General features: G+C 41.3%; 2 protein-coding genes across 5 annotated transcripts; one reads left to right on the top strand and one right to left on the bottom strand.

The window, feature by feature from the left end:
- Positions 1-257: 257 nt before the first annotated feature.
- gmfb (glia maturation factor, beta) lies at positions 258-5,597 on the bottom strand. 2 transcript variants are annotated; one of them, XM_061256781.1, is made up of 7 exons: positions 5,462-5,597; positions 4,262-4,358; positions 3,923-3,972; positions 3,148-3,197; positions 2,925-3,007; positions 1,503-1,576; positions 258-1,419 (listed from the first exon to the last, which is right to left on the bottom strand). In XM_061256781.1, exons 1-7 carry the CDS (start codon positions 5,462-5,464, stop codon positions 1,348-1,350), a joined length of 429 nt encoding a protein of 142 aa, XP_061112765.1. In that variant the 5' UTR covers positions 5,465-5,597; the 3' UTR covers positions 258-1,347. The 2 variants fall into 2 exon arrangements, with proteins under 2 accessions (XP_061112765.1, XP_061112773.1); XM_061256789.1 differs by lacking the exon at positions 5,462-5,597 and having other exon boundaries at positions 4,236-4,358.
- Positions 5,598-6,655: 1,058 nt separating this feature from the next.
- lgals3a (lectin, galactoside binding soluble 3a) lies at positions 6,656-16,969 on the top strand. Of its 3 annotated transcripts, none has more exons than XM_061246971.1 (6): positions 6,656-6,878; positions 7,886-7,903; positions 8,088-8,942; positions 13,934-14,022; positions 14,555-14,711; positions 15,730-16,969. In XM_061246971.1, the coding sequence occupies exons 2-6, from the start codon at positions 7,889-7,891 to the stop codon at positions 15,889-15,891; spliced, it is 1,278 nt and encodes a 425-aa protein (XP_061102955.1). In that variant the 5' UTR covers positions 6,656-6,878; positions 7,886-7,888; the 3' UTR covers positions 15,892-16,969. The 3 variants fall into 3 exon arrangements, with proteins under 3 accessions (XP_061102955.1, XP_061102949.1, XP_061102961.1); XM_061246965.1 differs by lacking the exon at positions 6,656-6,878 and adding an exon at positions 6,916-7,218; XM_061246977.1 differs by lacking the exon at positions 6,656-6,878 and adding an exon at positions 7,234-7,518.
- The last annotated feature ends 429 nt before the right edge of the window (positions 16,970-17,398 follow it).

The raw sequence follows: 17,398 nt of genomic DNA, 5'->3' as shown, positions 1-17,398 counted from the left end.
ACAATGGTTATCCAGTGTTTCCCAGATTGACTGCTGAGCATTCCAGGGAATCTGGGATGCTGCAGCTGTTGGGTTTGTAAAATACGTGCTAAACATCAAATCAATATACCTTAAAACTCCCAGCAGCTATATGGACAGCAATGGACTTTAGCGGAAAGGTATACACATTTGTTTTTATATAAAACATGTTAATGCAAACTCAAACTGAATTTTTCATGGTCTCACAGTTCAGGGAATTCACTTAATAAGAGTGCAGATAGTGTGACAAATATTGTTTATTTATACATTGTTTCCAATCAAAGGACAGAGTACAATAAAAGTTCCATATCAATCACAGTCTGCTATTAAAGATATATATTTGTTTTTAACCAAATGTCAAGGGTACTGGATTCTGTGTCAATGAACATTTAATTAGCTGAACAATCTCTGGAAGAGTAATGTCAATTACATAAAATCGAATGCCAATTATACAAAATCTATTTCCAGTAAGCATGTGCATACATTGTCATTTCATTACAGCTTTGGATCCTTTTTGTAAACCCCATTTTCTGCTGATCCCAATCAGAACGGGCTCATGCCCAAGCCCACTCAAATATCAAAATACATTTAAAAATATCAGGCAACACAAAACTGTGAAACCAAAAAGAATTCAGGGAATTGGCAAAATGGGAATGTTAGCTGCACTTTCCTCCCAAGGCTTTGACCAAATAACATTTTATTCATAATGTAGCTTGTATCTGGGATTTTATTCATAATGAAGCTTGTCTCTGAGATTTTATTCATAATGAAGCTTGTACCTGAACATGGAACATTTGCTGACACTATATATTGTTTTGTTTTTGTCACAATTTGGGGAAAAAAAGTACTTTGACATCATGTAGTGTACTGAGGAGAGAAACCCACCTGTGAGGTTGGCTTGTCAAAAACACCAAAAGTTAAGATAAAGTAAAGCACAAATGTTGTGGAAATTGTAATTTAAACACATTTGTTAGTTACATCTAAATAGGCGATTGGAAGACAAAAAGAAAATACTTGGAATGTCTCAGTCGGATTCCCAACACACAACTGTGGAATTTAGTGGACAGTGTGAAAAATGTTTTTTTTTTTGTTTTTTTTTTATCAAGAAAAAGAAAAGCTTCATTTTTTTTTCTTTTCTTTTCTTTTCTCTTTTCCGAGTACAAACAAACTTCGTGGAAAGATATCACATGGGGTGGGGCAGCCTTGGTCAGAAACAGACAATGGAAAAGACACAGGCAGACAGGGACCATCGCATTTTCTCCCATAATTAACATCACATGCGGTCTTGGTCAACTCCCTGACATCTTCATCCAGTTAGACAAGAGGTGCCTAATGGAAGCATCCCAGTTTCCCCCGAAGCCATTCCTCAGTCAGGTCCTCTGTATTCCTCACTTCAAACACCTGAGAGTGAAGGGGTTTTATGCCTCATCTTTTACAAGGAAACAGAAGCAGTGTGAACATTTTAGTTAATAAACAACACAAACCTTGCACATTTCCGTGGTTCGCACAAGCTTGTTCTTACTGCCAGCATACATCATCTGCATCTTAGGTGTGCACCCTAAAAAAAAAAAAAAAGAAAAAAAAAGACTTATATGGAGATTACTTCAGTGCATTGCAAAACCTTGAAATTACCTTTAGATATTTTGAGGATTATGAATGAAAAGGCCTTACACAATCTATCAGTCAGGAACTGTCAAAATAACAATTTAGATTTATACTTTTTTTTTTTTTTTTATCTTACATTTTCTTATTTGTATGCACATTGTTGCAATATCCTTCAACTCAGAAGAGTGTACACTATAGCAGCTTGTACAAGCAGACTGCAGGTAGTTGATCAGCCAGAGATGTCCCTCTTGTGCAGAGGCAGCCATCAAGGTCCGTATCAGTTTCTGCTTTTCATGCAAGCCCTTGGCCTTAATTACCCCTGACATTTACGCCATCAGCAACATTTCTCTTTCTTCGTAAGCACATGAATGGCAGCTGGAGAGATGTTTAACTGTGACCTAACCTGAGGGAACCACGGTTGGCGAATAGAGCCAATTAGCTGATTTAGCCAGGGAAACTGGTGAAAACCTGCAGACACACAAGGCCTCCAGGACTGGAAATGCCAATGTCTACTCTAGTGCAATAAAGCAGACAGGTGGTGTCTCCCAGAGCAACACCATTCATGCTATGCATTACACTACGTTACATTACATTACATTATTGGCATTTGGCAGACACTCTTATCCAGAGCGATGTGCAGTTGGTTAGACTAAGCAGGAGACAATCCTCCCCTTGAGCAATGCAGGGTTAAAGGCCTTGCTCAAGGGCCCAACGGCAGTGCAGATCTTATTGTGGCTACACCGGGGATTGAACCACCAACCTTGCACGTCCCAGTCATGGACCTTAACCTACGTTACAGGTCGCCTGCAGTGCAATGCAGGACCACTGTCCACACAGATGCCACTGGCAGAGTCATGATTCTGAGCTACTAAATTGCATTAAGGACTAACGCTTCAAAGGGACCTTCACACATTTGTTTGCAATCCAATCAACGGCAATTTAAGCTCAAGTTGGAATACAGCAATTTCGTTCTTTCAATTTCGAAGAATGCTCTCTCGTGTCTTCTGGGTCATAATGCGACATGGCTCAGGCAGTAAGAGCAGTCGTCTGGCAGTCGGAGGGTTGCCGGTTCGATCCCCCGCCCGGGCTGTGTCGAAGTGTCCCTGAGCAAGACACCTAACCCCCAAATGCTCCTGACGAGCTGGTCGGTGCCTTGCACGGCAGCCAATTGCCGTCGGTGTGTGAGTGTGTGTATGAATGGGTGAATGAGAAGCATCAATTGTACAGCGCTTTGGATAAAGGCGCTATATAAATGCCAACCATTTACCATTTACCATTCATAATGATTAAAATGTGTTTACCCTGTGGGCTAGAAAAGATGAAGCAGAGCGGATAGGAAACACGCCCGTCATCATGATGGTACTTATAACTGTAGACCACAAATGTGTCCATGGTTAAGGATAATCAGGCTTGTATGAATACATCAAAACAACGTGTTAAACATTGTGCGTAGACGCACTTCAAACAAATTTCCAAATCAGTGTTAGTCCACGGTGTTGAAGGTAAAATCAGCAAAAAGGATATCTTGGTTGACATTCAGGCAATTCATCTCTCAGATCATCAGGAGATATATCCTAAGAGAAGGAAAAATCACTGTAAACATTTATCATAAACACTTTTTCATAAACAGTATTGGAACAGCAAGGCCAATTCCTTTGTTTTTGCAATACACTGAATACATGTGGGGTTGAGATAAAAAGACAAGAGACAAGACAAGACAAGACAAGTCAAGAGTTCAGAATTTCAGCTTTTACTTCCTGGTATTTACACCTAGATGTGCTAAACTACTTAGAATATAGCACCTTTGATATCAGACCACCCAATTTTTAGGTGAGCAAAAGTATTGGAACAGAGAATATTTAAGTAAATGAAATTAAATACCACTGAATATTTGGTACATATCCCTTTCTTGCAATAACTGCATCAAGCGTGTGACCCATTGACATGACTAAACTGCTGCATTCTTCTTTTTTGATGCTTTTCCAGGCATTTACTGCTGCCTCTTTTCGTTGTTGTTTATTTCTGAGATTTCTACCTGGAAACAAAGGTATTGACCTTGCTGTTCCAATACTTTTTGAAGGGACTGTGTCTATATTGTGGTAATTAAACTAAAAAATAAAACAAATCAAACATTTGGAGAATAGTTCTCCACAATCAAGGCAATTAGTATGGCTTACCTAACAACAATTATTCCACCATAATAGCCTCACGAACTGACTATCTGAACACTTGAATCTAAAGCATCCAAAATAAATACATTTATACATTAACAAATAAATAATCAACTTTGACAACTTGCCTCATGTTCCTCATCAAGGACCACAAGGTGATTATCCATGTCAATTTTCACTGAATAGAGAGAGAAAATAGCTGTCTTAAAATTGCATTCCATGAATGAGGACAGCCGAGCCGAAGGCGTTAGTCACCTTCACAGTCCGCACTAGCACTGTCGCGATTACATTTTCCCCTAAAATCACCAATTAAGTATTTTTGTGATTTAGGCACCACCTGGGAGACGCTCTAAAATGTCTCTCTCCGCCACCTGGCCAAGCATATGTGATTTTAGCGGATAATGCCACTTCCAAAAATATTCATTAAAAGTATTGACGTACCCGCAAAACTATTTCGCAAAACTTACTGATAATCGCAGCATTGTTGGTTGCTTTCCGGAATCGGAAAGCCTTTAACCTTTTGACCAAATCCTTGTCAACTTCACATACGACTAATGTTTCACTCTGCAAAGAAAAAACGTAAAAACATGTACAAATCTGCATTTATGTACATATAAACCATCAGATTTCTACCTGGATTTCTATAGGCTACCTGCAAAAACCAAATGGTTACTATAATAAATTGGTCTGATAAAATAATAAAATGTACTACACACAGGCTACATTAGGATTCCTGTACGCCGGTTTTAATCTTATGTACAGTGTATTAGCCTATTAACACGTTGTTTAACCGGATCACTTTAATACGCAAAACTTCTGTTGCCTCCGATTTGGGATTACTAGCTACCAAAGCATAATAACCAACCATGATACACCATAGGTAACCAGCTAATCAGTAAAGTTAACAAAAAATTTGGACTCGTGCTGTTGAAAGCAGGGGAGACTAAAACACAATTATACATACTTACATAGAGAGTAATTTTCTTTGTTTATCCTCAACCTAGTTGGCAAACTACGGCTGCTTTGGACAAACCTCCGCATACCTTGTGAAATAGCCTGTAATATTAACCTACTTGTATTTAAATGCAAGATCAAAGCAGACTATATAAGCAGGATGACAAGCCAGCGTTATTCTTGGACGAGACAGCCAGCTGGTTACACAGGAAATGTGAATTCCTTAGCAAGCTCGCGAGCTATTTAATGTTAGCTAACGTTGGCTACAGACAGTACGTGGGTCTAGAGCTCTCCCATACAGTACAATTCAAGTTGGCTGGTTAGCTAAATAAATGACAACCTAGCACACCACTCGACTTACATTGTTCATTCGGTGCCTTTAATACTATAACATTACAAGTGTATTTTAAAGGGAAATGTCTTAAACCAAAAAATATTTAACTGGTTAGTTTGCTAACGAGCTAGCTAGGTAGATTGCCCCGTACTATGAATTGACATGTTGCAGCACATCACAATGGAATGGGTGGAACTGCATTTTTTGCCTTTTGCACTCCATTGAACAATACAACGCACGATTGAAGAATATGCCCCTAAAAAGATATAATCCTGTAAATTTGTCAAACTAAATGCATTAGAACGATTCTCCAAACGAGAATGACCAAACGAATTAGACTTTTATTGCATTTTGCTACCCCGCCTCACACAAAACTCACCATTTTCCCCGAAGCGCAGACTCAGATTGTCTAGTACAGATGTACAGTTTATTTTCCCTTCGGTCTTGTGACTCTAATCTGCCCAATCCGATAGCTCGACCTACCCACATTCCCTGGGAGCAGCAGAACAACGAAGTGAAAGGCTCAAAGCTGGCTCCTCCTCAATCGGGAACAGAAACATTTTGGCAATTGAGTTTATAGGAGTAGCCTTACAGGAGCGCCCCCCCAGTACGTTTTAAAGCACGAAAAACATTCCGTTCTTATTCGACACTCAGATAACCCATAAACCCCATAAACATCACTGACGTTTTGGTTTATGAAATATAATAATATGTATCTGCGGAGCTTTGCTTAATCCAGGTTGAACGTTTCTCTAATACTCTCAGTTATATATATATTAGAATAATAATAATAATAATAATAATAATAATAATAATAATAATAATAATAATTAAATAAATAATTGTAGTTTACACCTTCACAAGTTCTGAATTTTACATACAGCAAAGTTTTACAAAGTTTTACAAAGTCGTCAACAGCTAAATTAAATGTGTTTTTCCTTTGCAGTTGTATTTTTCACGCTGTCCAGTTACCATTGATATATGTTATACATGAAATATATGTTAGCTATATTTTAACTTACTTCAATTACCTAAAATAAGTTTTAAAATTTACCTAATTAACTGTTTTATGGATTGACGTGTGAGGTTTGATGTCACAATGATTGTGTCTGCCTTTAATGTAAGCCATTCCTATTTAATACATAATAAATAAATTGAATATAATAAAACATAAAACCCACTACAACTGCATAATGCTTAGTAAGGCAGGGGGCTGCTGAAAACTAAGGTTGCATTCATTCTGGGGGTTTTTCCCCCGGCTGATTCTGATATAATTTTAAGTCGATTTAGAGAAACGCAGGATAATAGTTTCCCCTCAAGATGGCGCCAGCGGTAAATGTGTCTCCTAGTTCCCAAGGCCAGTAGGCTACGTGCAGCAAACATATTGGGTAATTTGCTTTTTATACAGTCTATGTTTCCACCCCTGTCATCCCCTCCAAGATCAAATATTCAGTCATAACACATAACCATTCTCAAATAATAATGTTAAGATATCGCACTTATTTAGGGTAACACGTGAATTATATAATATTTCAACTTCGTGGAACGTGGTGTGAATAAGTGGGTGGGGCAGTAGGGACCGGAAAAGCAAACTACTGTGGTACTTGCCTTTTTATGAAGCGTTATGCATGGATTCAACAGCCTTAAAATCATCTGATTGGTTCATTTAGTTCACCATACCACATTAGCCAATCCACATGTTATATAGATTGATTAATCTGAACAGCTGACGCCCTAAAACATCTGCTGTTTTAAATTTGACCACGTTTTCGAGACTCAACCACATCAACTAACAGGTATGCAAAAATAGTTTTTAATATTATTGTGTTTGTAAATCGTTGATCGGAACGGATCGGACAAGTTATGACGTTTTCTAGCGGCGTGATAAAGTAACCCATCACAACACCGAAGATGGTGGTCTCTCTTTATCGGAACTTTTTAGTGCGTTAGATTTCTTTAGCTATCGGACCGAGAAACCGGACCAGGAAAGAACAGCACTTGCGTGACGCATTGAGGCTAACACTTCCTGTTAGCTACCGAACGTTACCTAACTTGCTGTCATTTTACCTTTTTTTTTTGCCGTGGGGGGGTTTGTACAGTACTTTGGATTTTTAAAGGCGGATCACTTTTTACTTGGTAAGGTAGCTAACGTTACCCGACTGACAACATCATGGATATTTCATGTGATTTGGAAACAGATTGCTGGTTTGCTAGCTACATAGCTACTGTTCAGGAAATGTATTGCCTAATTCAAAAACATTGGTAATTCGCAAACTTGCATAAATCCTATCCAGCCAGATATCTAGCGTTAGTCGCTGTGGATATGTGCGACAAAATGTACAACCAAGAGCCAGCTACATTACCTGTTACATTGCCCAGGAGTAATTGGGGAGTCCAAAAGCTGGCTAGCATATTTAACGTTGCAGTGTGAGAAAGGTATGCTAATTAAATTGTTATTGGTTACTAGCTATCTACCTAAATGGGATAAGCTATGAATAGTTTTCTGTATTTTATTCATTATGACCGTTCATATAATTTTCCCGCATCTTAATTTCTACTTTTTCGAGATTACTGTTAGACAGCTAGCGGTGTCGTATAATTTGCTACATCAAATTAGCTAGCTAGCAACAAATTATCTTGAAGAAGAATCCACAAACACCTTTGGACAGCTATCCGTGCATACTTACCCACTGAGCATTAGTTAGTTTATTTCAGTTACTGACATATTTCTTTCACCGTGTCTCTGAGATATAAAGGGCTGTAATTGAAATTGACTCAACCTTTCTTTCACTTTGTCTTTCAGGATATGGATGACTTTTCTGTGAGTATTCTTTGCTTAGCCCGATTTTCTATTCACTAGGTTAAAACAATCATTCTTATAGCGGTGGTGACGAAATGGACAGAGCACTTATTTGTGGGTGATTAAAAAAATTAAAAATTAAAAAATTAAAAAAAAATTAAAAATCATTGCCTCATTCTCTAGTTTGCCTCCGTTCTGTGTTTAGCTTGCCGATGCCATATTGGACGATGTCCCTGGCAAAGCTCCCAAAGCTCAAACCAATCCTGCTGCACCTGCCAACCCTGCTCCTCCGGCCACTAACCCCGGCTGGCCTGGTGCGGCCCCAGGAGCTCCTGGCTTTCCCCCTTCCTCCAGTCCCGCCCAGCCGTCTGGCCCAGGGGCACCTGGTCAGTACCCCGGCGGTCCCGCTGGTCCTGGACAGTTCCAATCAGGCCCTGGAGCCCCAGGGCAGTATCCCAGTGCACCCTCTGCACCTGGTGGGTTTCCTTCTGCCCCAGGAGTCCCTGGGCCATACCCCTCTGGGCAGGGAGCCCCAGGACAGTTTCCAGGAGGCCCCGGAGCCCCAGGACAGTTTCCAGGAGGCCCCGGAGCCCCAGGACAGTTTCCAGGAGGCCCGGGAGCCCCTGGACAGTTTCCAGGAGGACCCGGAGCTCCAGGACAATTTCCGGGAGGACCCGGAGGCCCTAGCCAGTATCCCTCAGCACCAGGACCGTACCCTCCTGGAGGAGGCGCTCCCCAACCCTTCCCGTCCGGGGTCCCAGGGCAGTTTCCCTCTGGTCCCAACGCTCCCCCAGGGCAGTACCCTAACATGCCGTATGCTGGAGGACAGCCTGCCCAAGGCCCCTACGGACCAGGAGCTCCCGGTGCCTATCCCCCTCCGTCGAACTCCGGCAACTTTCCAGGGTTCGCCGGTGGAGGCTTCCCCCCGCTCCCTGCTGGTGGCTGGGGGCCACCTGGTGGCGGTGCCTTCCCAGGTCAGCCCAGCCATCCGGGCTCCTATGGCATGAACCCCATGGGACCGTACCCCAACCCACCATACGGCGCTCCTGGAGGATCGCTGGTGAGTACCCGGGGGATCCTTGTCAATTCTTAACACTTTCCAGCGATGTAAACGGCACTCCCAATGTATCAAAGACTGAGCCATTCTAGGCCTTACTACAGAAATGCTCTTGTATTTCGAAACCATTACTGGCCACGTTCCAGTACTTTTGTTTTTTTACCTTGTAAAACCTGGAATGGCACAGACTGCGGCAGATTGGGATTGCCAGCTACATCCCTTCTTTCTCTCTGGTTGGTCTTGCCCTGGTCTTGTGCTGGTCTCTTGCAGCTGCCGTCTTTTGGAGCTTGCTTCTTTGAAAAGGCTATTCTGTGGAGCGGGGCTGTGTGTTATTCCAGGGAAGGGTTTGGATGTCGGCAGTGTTTGCAGTTTTCCCTTTCTGCTCTGGCATTTTTTTTTTTTTTTTTTTAATTGAAGGTTTCACAGTTGAACTGTTGAACAAATTAAAATAAAATGTGTATTCTTGTCTTTCAGCCCAGAAATAATCCACCATACTTTTGAGCGCAGGGATATCTTCAGATTTTTGTTGGATGAAGACATCACTTCACTGCTGTTGCTATATGTTGTTGAATCCCACATATTCAGTTAAATCTTAATAATGAACTGAGCAAGCTGAACAGTAGAGCCAAGCCCACGCACACGGTCCATAATGACCGGGAGTATTCGCTTTGGGTTTCAGTCTTGCATTATTTAACCATATTTACATTCATGTTACTCCACTACTGTTTTACTAAAAGACACATTCTAATATATGGGCACACTATTTTGTATGAATACTCTATGAAAGCCAAACATTTGTGCAGCAAAACTTTTTTTTGTGTTTTTGTTCCAAATCTAAGTTTTATATATCCAATGCTCTCCGTGCCATAACATTTTGGTTTTGATGATTCTTTTTCTCTTTTTTTTTTATGTACATGTTGTACATCAATGCTCTTAATGTTGATTGTTTAATGGTCAAATATATTTCCTAATCACTATTGTCCTTATTTCCTGTGAATACATCTGTTTGTATGTATCTCACATAAGTGTGAGTTGCATTTTCAGTGAAAATGTATAGATTTGAAGTCCTTGTAGGCCCATCCCTCCACAATTTTATAGATTATAGCAGTTTTGGTGAGCGTAGAAATATCCCCTGCGGTATATGCAGCCGGCCACCGCCCTTGCCCTCCTGCTGAGCTCCACAGTTAGTCGCTTTGCTGCAGGATGGCTTGCTCCGTGCTCTGTGTCTATAGGCTGACTGCAGGTGCAGGACTGACCAGCGGGTTCACTAACGCACGATGAGGCAGGAAGTGTCCTGCTGACGGAAGCTTGGGTGGTGTCAATCACGCGGGGCTCCCGTCAGCACTGGCGCGGGCAGGGTGTCGGGCGGAGTTTGCACCATCCGCTGGCTTCTGTTCAGTGTTTGTTGTCACAACCCTGCCTGCCAAAGGGCAATGAAATGATAAGCAATCCTGGATCTCTCCCGAAAGGAAGAGTGTTTTTTTTTTTTGTTTTTTTTTCCTCCTCTCTTCTCTTCCCCCCCGCTTCTCTTTCCCCTGTAACCCGGTCTCAAACTCCCCTGGTTCTCGAGGGCCACAGTGCTGGTTTTTGTGATTTCCTTTAAATCGGCAGCCAATGGAAACAAGGTGAGCGGACTCCTACTAACTTTAAATTAAGTACAGGAATGCATCAAAAACCAGCAGACACGACGGCCCTCCAGGATTTGAGTTTGATATCCCTGCTGTAATCTGTTAGGGTTTCTGGTGGATCCCACTGCAAAAAAATTATGAGGGCGCCATGCATTTCGAAAGATGCAAAGAAAAACGAATGGGTTTCGAGCCGTGAGTTTTAAATACACAGTATTGCTCTGCCAAGCGCATGAAGGTTTATTTAACCTGTTGGCAACAAACCACTACTACTGCAAACAGTGAAGGCCGAGGAGTGAAACGTCAGGGAATTTTCGTAGAATCGATTTATGACTTTGCGTGACCCTGTAGACACGCTGAACATGTAGTGGGTGGCCTGTAGCGTAGTGGTTAGTGGTTCGATGTAGCTACAATAGGTTCCGCACAGCTGTCGGGCCCTTGAGCAAGGCCCTTAACCCTGCATTGCTCCATGGGAGGATTGTCTCCTGCTTAGTCTATTCAACTGTATGTCACTCTGGATAAAAGTGTCTGCCAAATGCCATTAAGGTAATGTAATGCATTTCAGCCTGCAGGGCTGAAATCATGAACAATGGTCAGTGCTGTGAGGCTCCAAAATGATAAACTATTAATCTGCCATTTCAGAATTTGTTGTGCAACCCTAACAACACACAAGCTTCAAATCCATGTAGGCCTATCCTTGCACACAGCAGCTTTGAATCCCCATTGGTTTGTGTTTATTTCAACATTTAATTGTTGAGAGGAAACTCATTGGGTCACACATTTATTTGGTTTGTTTCCAGCCTGATTCCATGTATATTGTTCACCACATTACAAGCCACATCCCTCAGTGTCAAGAGTCCCATCCCTTTGCTGCTGCTTGTTGTGCAGTGGTTGTATTTTAAAATACACGTTTTACAGTACATCCACTCAATGATTAGAAGAGATCGAGAGGTATTTTTGAACATGGGCTCTCATTGAGTGACATGTCTATCTTTGAAGACGTCATGCTTTTTAACAGGCGAAACGCAACACTTCCCCGAGCGCTGGATCTTCTCTGCTGCAGAGCTTGTAATTTCAGCTGCTGTGGTCCTGAGCATTGCTTGGCAGGAGGTATTGCAGTGATTTACACGACCTATATGAACATGCACTTTCATGTGTGTGACATGTACGCGCAAGTGCCATGATCTTTTAAAGGTATAGTTAACTTTTTTGGGGTTTATTAGTATAGATTATACTCCATCATATGACCAAACATTAGCAGTTTACATGATTCACGATGATGATGTTTTGTTGTACAAAAAAAGGGATCATATCTGCTCTAGCGTTTAAAAAAAAAAGAAAAAAAAAGTCCAGCCTTCTCTATGTGTTTATGTTGCTTAAATAGGGCTGAATGAGAACAAGGCTCGATTCAGACAGGTTTCTGGGCTGCCATTTTGTGTTCCCTTCCATGGGTGTTTCCCTGCTGTCACTTGCCCAGTGGAAACTATTAGCTGTGCTTGGGTTGCTGGTCAGACCTGGTCCTAAACCCGTGGAACAGCCACCCTGGAAAGAGCGGCGAGCGGAAAGTTATTTTCAGTATGTTCCTCTCTTGGTAAAATGTACAGTTACAAGCAGGGTGCGTTTTAATGTCCTGGGACGTCATGTCCACTCTTTTTGTGCACTAACCGAATATTTTTTTCATTCAAATAAGCTGGCTCGCCAATCATTATATACGTTTAGATAGGCTATATTTGCTCGGTGCCATCCATATGGTATGAATATCTTCTTTGTCTGATCGGAACATTTGGGGTCAATCAGAGCTAAAGTTTTCCATCTTCAAATGTTACTAGTGTCAGTCAAACAATCTAAAATAGCAATACGGTAGTTATTTCACAAGTTTATTTTGAACGTGGCCTCTTCAGCATAGCCTTCAACAGCCTTGGCCGAGAGAAGCTGAGTCACTGGGCAAGGCCGGCGGTTGGAATCTGGGCGAGTCCAGCCCTTAGCAGCTAATATCAGGTCATGACGCATGCAGAAATGGATGATTTATTATTATCGAGAAATGTTACCAGGCTGCAAAATACTTTACATTTTTTTGTACAAAGTATATTGTAATGATATTTCTCTAGATATTTCAAGATAGTTCATAACACTTCCATGTTGTGTTCCCGTGGATATCCATAGTGTTAAATAAACAATATACGGATATTCACCGATTACAAACGAAACCATTATCCCATAATTTTAATAATTGATCAATTATAATTTTACTGATATATAAATATACAAATTAACTTGGTGTTCAGTATCCAGCTATAATGGGAGATCATGTGAACATGTTATTCAATGATAATAAAACAATTTTTTTTACGATTTTTAAAAATACCTTATGTTTCACGTTTTACTTTCAGTTAACATTACTGTCAGTTCTTTCTCCCAGCTTTGTGAACTTCAGAAAGAAAGTTGTCAAAAGGAACATTGTTTTTGGGTTGTTGTCGGGTTGTCACGTCTGCACATTGCAGTCACTGACGGGTGGGTTATTTTCTCTCTCTAGCAATGTTCTTTTTCCTGAAAGTCTTGATCCTCAGGTTAAAGTTCCAGGGTTCAGGCACAAGGTAACCGATGCTTATGACATTTCCCCCCCCAATTAAACAATTCAATTATAGTTCTCTTTCAGCTGATATCGCGTACTTCATAAATGCATTGGATATGCATTATGGATGGTAACATACAATGTCTGTGACTTTGATACTAATAAACATATGTACCTGACTTACCACTTAATTATCTGTAGTATATTAATTAATTAACTTCATATTCTTCAATATCCTTTTTTTTCCTTTTTTTCTTTCTGATTTAGTATCTGCCCATATAGCACCTGGCTGTTTTGAAGAAATTGTACTCTTGAGTGAATGAAAATAAAAAATTTCATTTGCATGAGCTTTGTTCATAAGATATTTTCAAGTAGGAAGGCTGATCTGCAATCAGTTCTGCCTTTTAGCTCACAATGGATAAGCTTACATTGTGGACCAGAGAAAACTGATCCACAATCACCACTCAATGGTTCAGTAATACAGTCTGCTTGTCTATGAATGTTGTAATGTGCTGATAGTGAAAGTTAAATGTTCATACAACCTCTGAGGAGATGGAAAAAAAACGGGGATGTTTGCTAAAAAATATTTTCACAAAGTTTAGCCGAAAGGTTCAGATGCAGCAGCTTTTCTAAAGTAAAATAGGGAGTAAAGAGAACTTAACAAATCTGATTTCCTTTTTAAAAAATATGTGTTACCATGTCCTGTAATCACATTGTCATCTTTAAACGTTATAATTACTGCTTGAGAGGTAAGCCGATCTCTGCCTTTAATGGGGAACATGTTCTGTGCTTTTCAGCCTGTGCCATATGATCTGCCCTTGCACTCTGGATTAATGCCCAGGCTGCTGATCACCATCGTGGGAGAACCCGCTCCAGGTGCAGACAGGTAACTGACAACAAACAAACGGGAGTACTGGAAATACCACTAAAAATCATCAAACCATGTGAGCGATGTCCATTCGACCACATCTGCTCGTGTTGTAGTTGTCGGAAAAAACCCTGGTCTGGAGAGCCGCGGGGTGTGCATTGATCACTGAACACAGTTGATTACACAGTTAACTCCTCACAGCTTGTTTCTCGGATCTGAATCGGTTGCTGATTTTGAGGCCCACCCTGCGGCTCTCCAGGACCAGGGTTTCTGACCCCTGTGTTGGGGTAGAGTTCACTGTATTAGACAAGCCCGACACAACATTAATTATGATGATGTGCTCACAGTGCAAATGAGTAACGTTATGGAGTTTTCCCACATTGTTTTTGTGTATATATTCAGTGACTTAACTGACAGAAATGTACAGGCTGAGAACACAAACACAACACCCTTCCTACACTAATTTCAGTGTGACACTATATTTTTAATCCGTCTTATAAGCATCTTCCATTTGACCCTTCTCCTGTTTGTCCCCGTATGTTGTTTTCAGGTTTCAAGTTGATTTAATCAGGGGCCCGGATGTTGTTTTTCACTTGAACCCTCGCTTTAACGAGCAGACCATCACCCGAAACTCCTGCCTGGGTGGATACTGGGGCCCTGAAGAACGGGACGGGGGGTTCCCCTTTGTTCCTGGGAACCGTTTTGAGGTATAGTACAGAGGGTACAGTACAGATTGGTGTGGTTTATTGTCGTATAGTACAGAGTATGCAGTACAGAGCGGTGTGGTTTATTTCAACCTTAAACGTGACTCATTCCTTGCATTCATCTGAATTTTGGGTGTTGATACAGGAGGACATTTTTTGACAAGTTTATCGTGTACTAAACCAGCATTGTCTCAAAATAATTTCTACACAAAATGATTTCTCAATCATTTTAAGCCTGTGCTCACGCCATGAGAGTTTCTGCTGCGTCAGACCTTTCTCTAGAAGGGTCGCATATGAAGATCTATTGTTCCGTTCCAGCTTCTTTCCTGTCAAGCATCACATATAGCGATTAGCAATAAGCCTTAAGTAAGGGGCCAAGCTTTAAATTACACCAAGCGTCCATCCATTATCTAGCCTGCTTATTTCTAGTCAGGGTTGTGGGAGGGCTACAGTGTATCCCAGCATGCATTGGGTGAGAGGCAGGTCGCCAATCAATCACATGCACACCATTCACTCTCACACTCATACCCTCGGGCAATTTAGACCTCTCCAGTTAGCCTAACTGTCGGAGGAAACGGTAGTATATTCAGACACCGAGAACATGCAAGCTTTAGAGAAAAGGCCTCAGATTTGAACCTGGGTCCTTCTTACTGCAAGGTGACAATGCTGCCCTACACCAAGCATAATATTTTGAAATTAATGATAAGTACAAACTGGTGTTATAGTTTGCTGGAAGCCATACTTGGACCGTAACAACACACACGATTCTAATCCATGTAGGCCTATCCTTGCACACAGCAGCTTGGAACCCCCATTGGTTTGTGTTTATTTCAACATTTGACTGTTGATAGTGCCAGTGTCTCGGTGTCAGAGTCCCATCCCTTTGCTGCTACTCTTTAATGTTCGGCTGTTACAGGATGCTTCTGTAGTTGCGGTGTCATCTTAATGCCGGTCGTTAGGTAAAGCATCCGCAGTGCCTTTGTGGTGGTGAATGGAGCAACCTCTCCCGGTTCCCCTGCAGCTCAAGATCCTGGTGCATGAAGACGTGTTTAAAGTTGCACTGAATGACGTCCACCTCCTGGAGTACGAGCATCGGGTCGGAGGGCTGGAGGACGTGAACCTGCTCCGCATCACGGGCGACATCGTGCTCTACAGTGTGGCCCCCACCATGATCAGCCCGTAGCCAGAGAGGCCTAAACCCTGCCCCTGCCTCCGGGTGGTACTGTCACCCACCAACAGAGCCCTCAACACACACACACACACATACACATACACACACACACACACACACACACACACACACACACACACACATACACACACACACACACACACACACACACACATACACACACACACATACACATACACACACACACACACACATACACACACTAATGCTGCGTAGCTTCTTCCACTGCAGAGTTTTTTGGGGGTTTCCATCTTTAGATTGTGTGTCGTATGACCTTGAAATGCTGCATGTATCATATGACAATCATAGGCTGGGAAGGGCATAGGAAAACCATTCATTATGCTAATATCTGACTGCATGAAAATAGCAGTGGCGATATATTAAGTTGTCCACTGTATTAGATTTTATTTTTTATTTTTCCGTATGCTGTGTGCCATTTTCACTTAGTAAATAGGACATTTTTGCTGTCAGGCCCGTCTTATTAAATCACAGATGTGTAGCGTAGCAAAACGCATAATGGAGTCTCATTTCAGTATTCCAAATGGGATACAGCTGGAAAACCCCAGAATCCTACTTTATTTTTTACTGCTCAATGACCATGACTTGACGGCACCAGGCACCAGGCACCAGGGACTTGGGGCCAGAAGGGCTTCTCTCTACTTGCAGAATGTAATGCTGTCATGGAGTCCTGTTGTCATCATCTGTGGGAGTGCTTGCCCTTTGACCTGGAAATGAAATGCTGTAACCCCCTCCCCCTTATTATCCACCTTCAACTGCAAACACCGCTTTGCGTGTTGATGATTTGTCACGAAGTCAGAAGCCAAGATAAAGCAGGGGGTTGTCCATGAATTAATTCGAACTGGAGCTTTTGTGCTTTTATTTGGCATGAACTGGCTTTAATACAAATATGGAAAGAGCAAAGTAATTATGGTTCATCAAATGGAGCCAGTGTTATGAACTTCTTAAATAAATTAACAAAGGTACTGAAGAGTGTGTGTAGTTATGTAATTTTAAATAATAATAATAATAATAATAATAATAATAATAAATAACTTCACATATAATAATACTTTTTGGTCAGTGCTTCCTGGTCTTGTTTAATTATTGGGGTAATACTTGATGGAAAACTGTGGGTTGGAAGAGATCAGTTATTTGGAAGAATTTTGTCATATTTTAGGAATGTACCAAATAAATCCATATACACATTCTGTTATCCATATCCGCACATTTATGAAAAAGAAAATCGCGCAAAAGAAAGTGAATAATTAAGATTACATTTTCACATCTGCCATCTAGTGGTCAATAATAGAATTGTTCTCTGGGGATAACTTCTGATGCTGTAGTCTTGTTTTGAACAAAGCAGGTGGTTGGGGTGGCGTTTGCAAAATACACATCCTAAATCATAAAATACATGTGTTACACAGAAACAGTCCATTGACACGATTATTCAGTTTGTGATTTTTAACCCTCCATTTCTAAAGAAAACTGAAAGCACCTG

Source organism: Conger conger, chromosome 1 (assembly GCF_963514075.1).
Source record: "Conger conger chromosome 1, fConCon1.1, whole genome shotgun sequence".
NCBI classification, from domain to species: Eukaryota; Metazoa; Chordata; class Actinopteri; order Anguilliformes; family Congridae; genus Conger; species Conger conger.
This window is presented reverse-complemented; position numbering and strand designations above follow the sequence as displayed.

Coding starts and splice junctions, on each gene's coding strand:
- gmfb (XM_061256781.1), bottom strand. Junction 3,198..3,922: donor TCCTTGATGAGGAACATGAG/GCAAGTTGTCAA, acceptor TCCTTCTCTTAG/GATATATCTCCTGATGATCT. Junction 1,577..2,924: donor CATCTTTTCTAGCCCACAGG/GTAAACACATTT, acceptor TTTTTTTTTTAG/GGTGCACACCTAAGATGCAG.
- lgals3a (XM_061246971.1), top strand. Junction 8,943..13,933: donor GCGCTCCTGGAGGATCGCTG/GTGAGTACCCGG, acceptor TGTGCTTTTCAG/CCTGTGCCATATGATCTGCC. Junction 14,712..15,729: donor TTCCTGGGAACCGTTTTGAG/GTATAGTACAGA, acceptor GTTCCCCTGCAG/CTCAAGATCCTGGTGCATGA.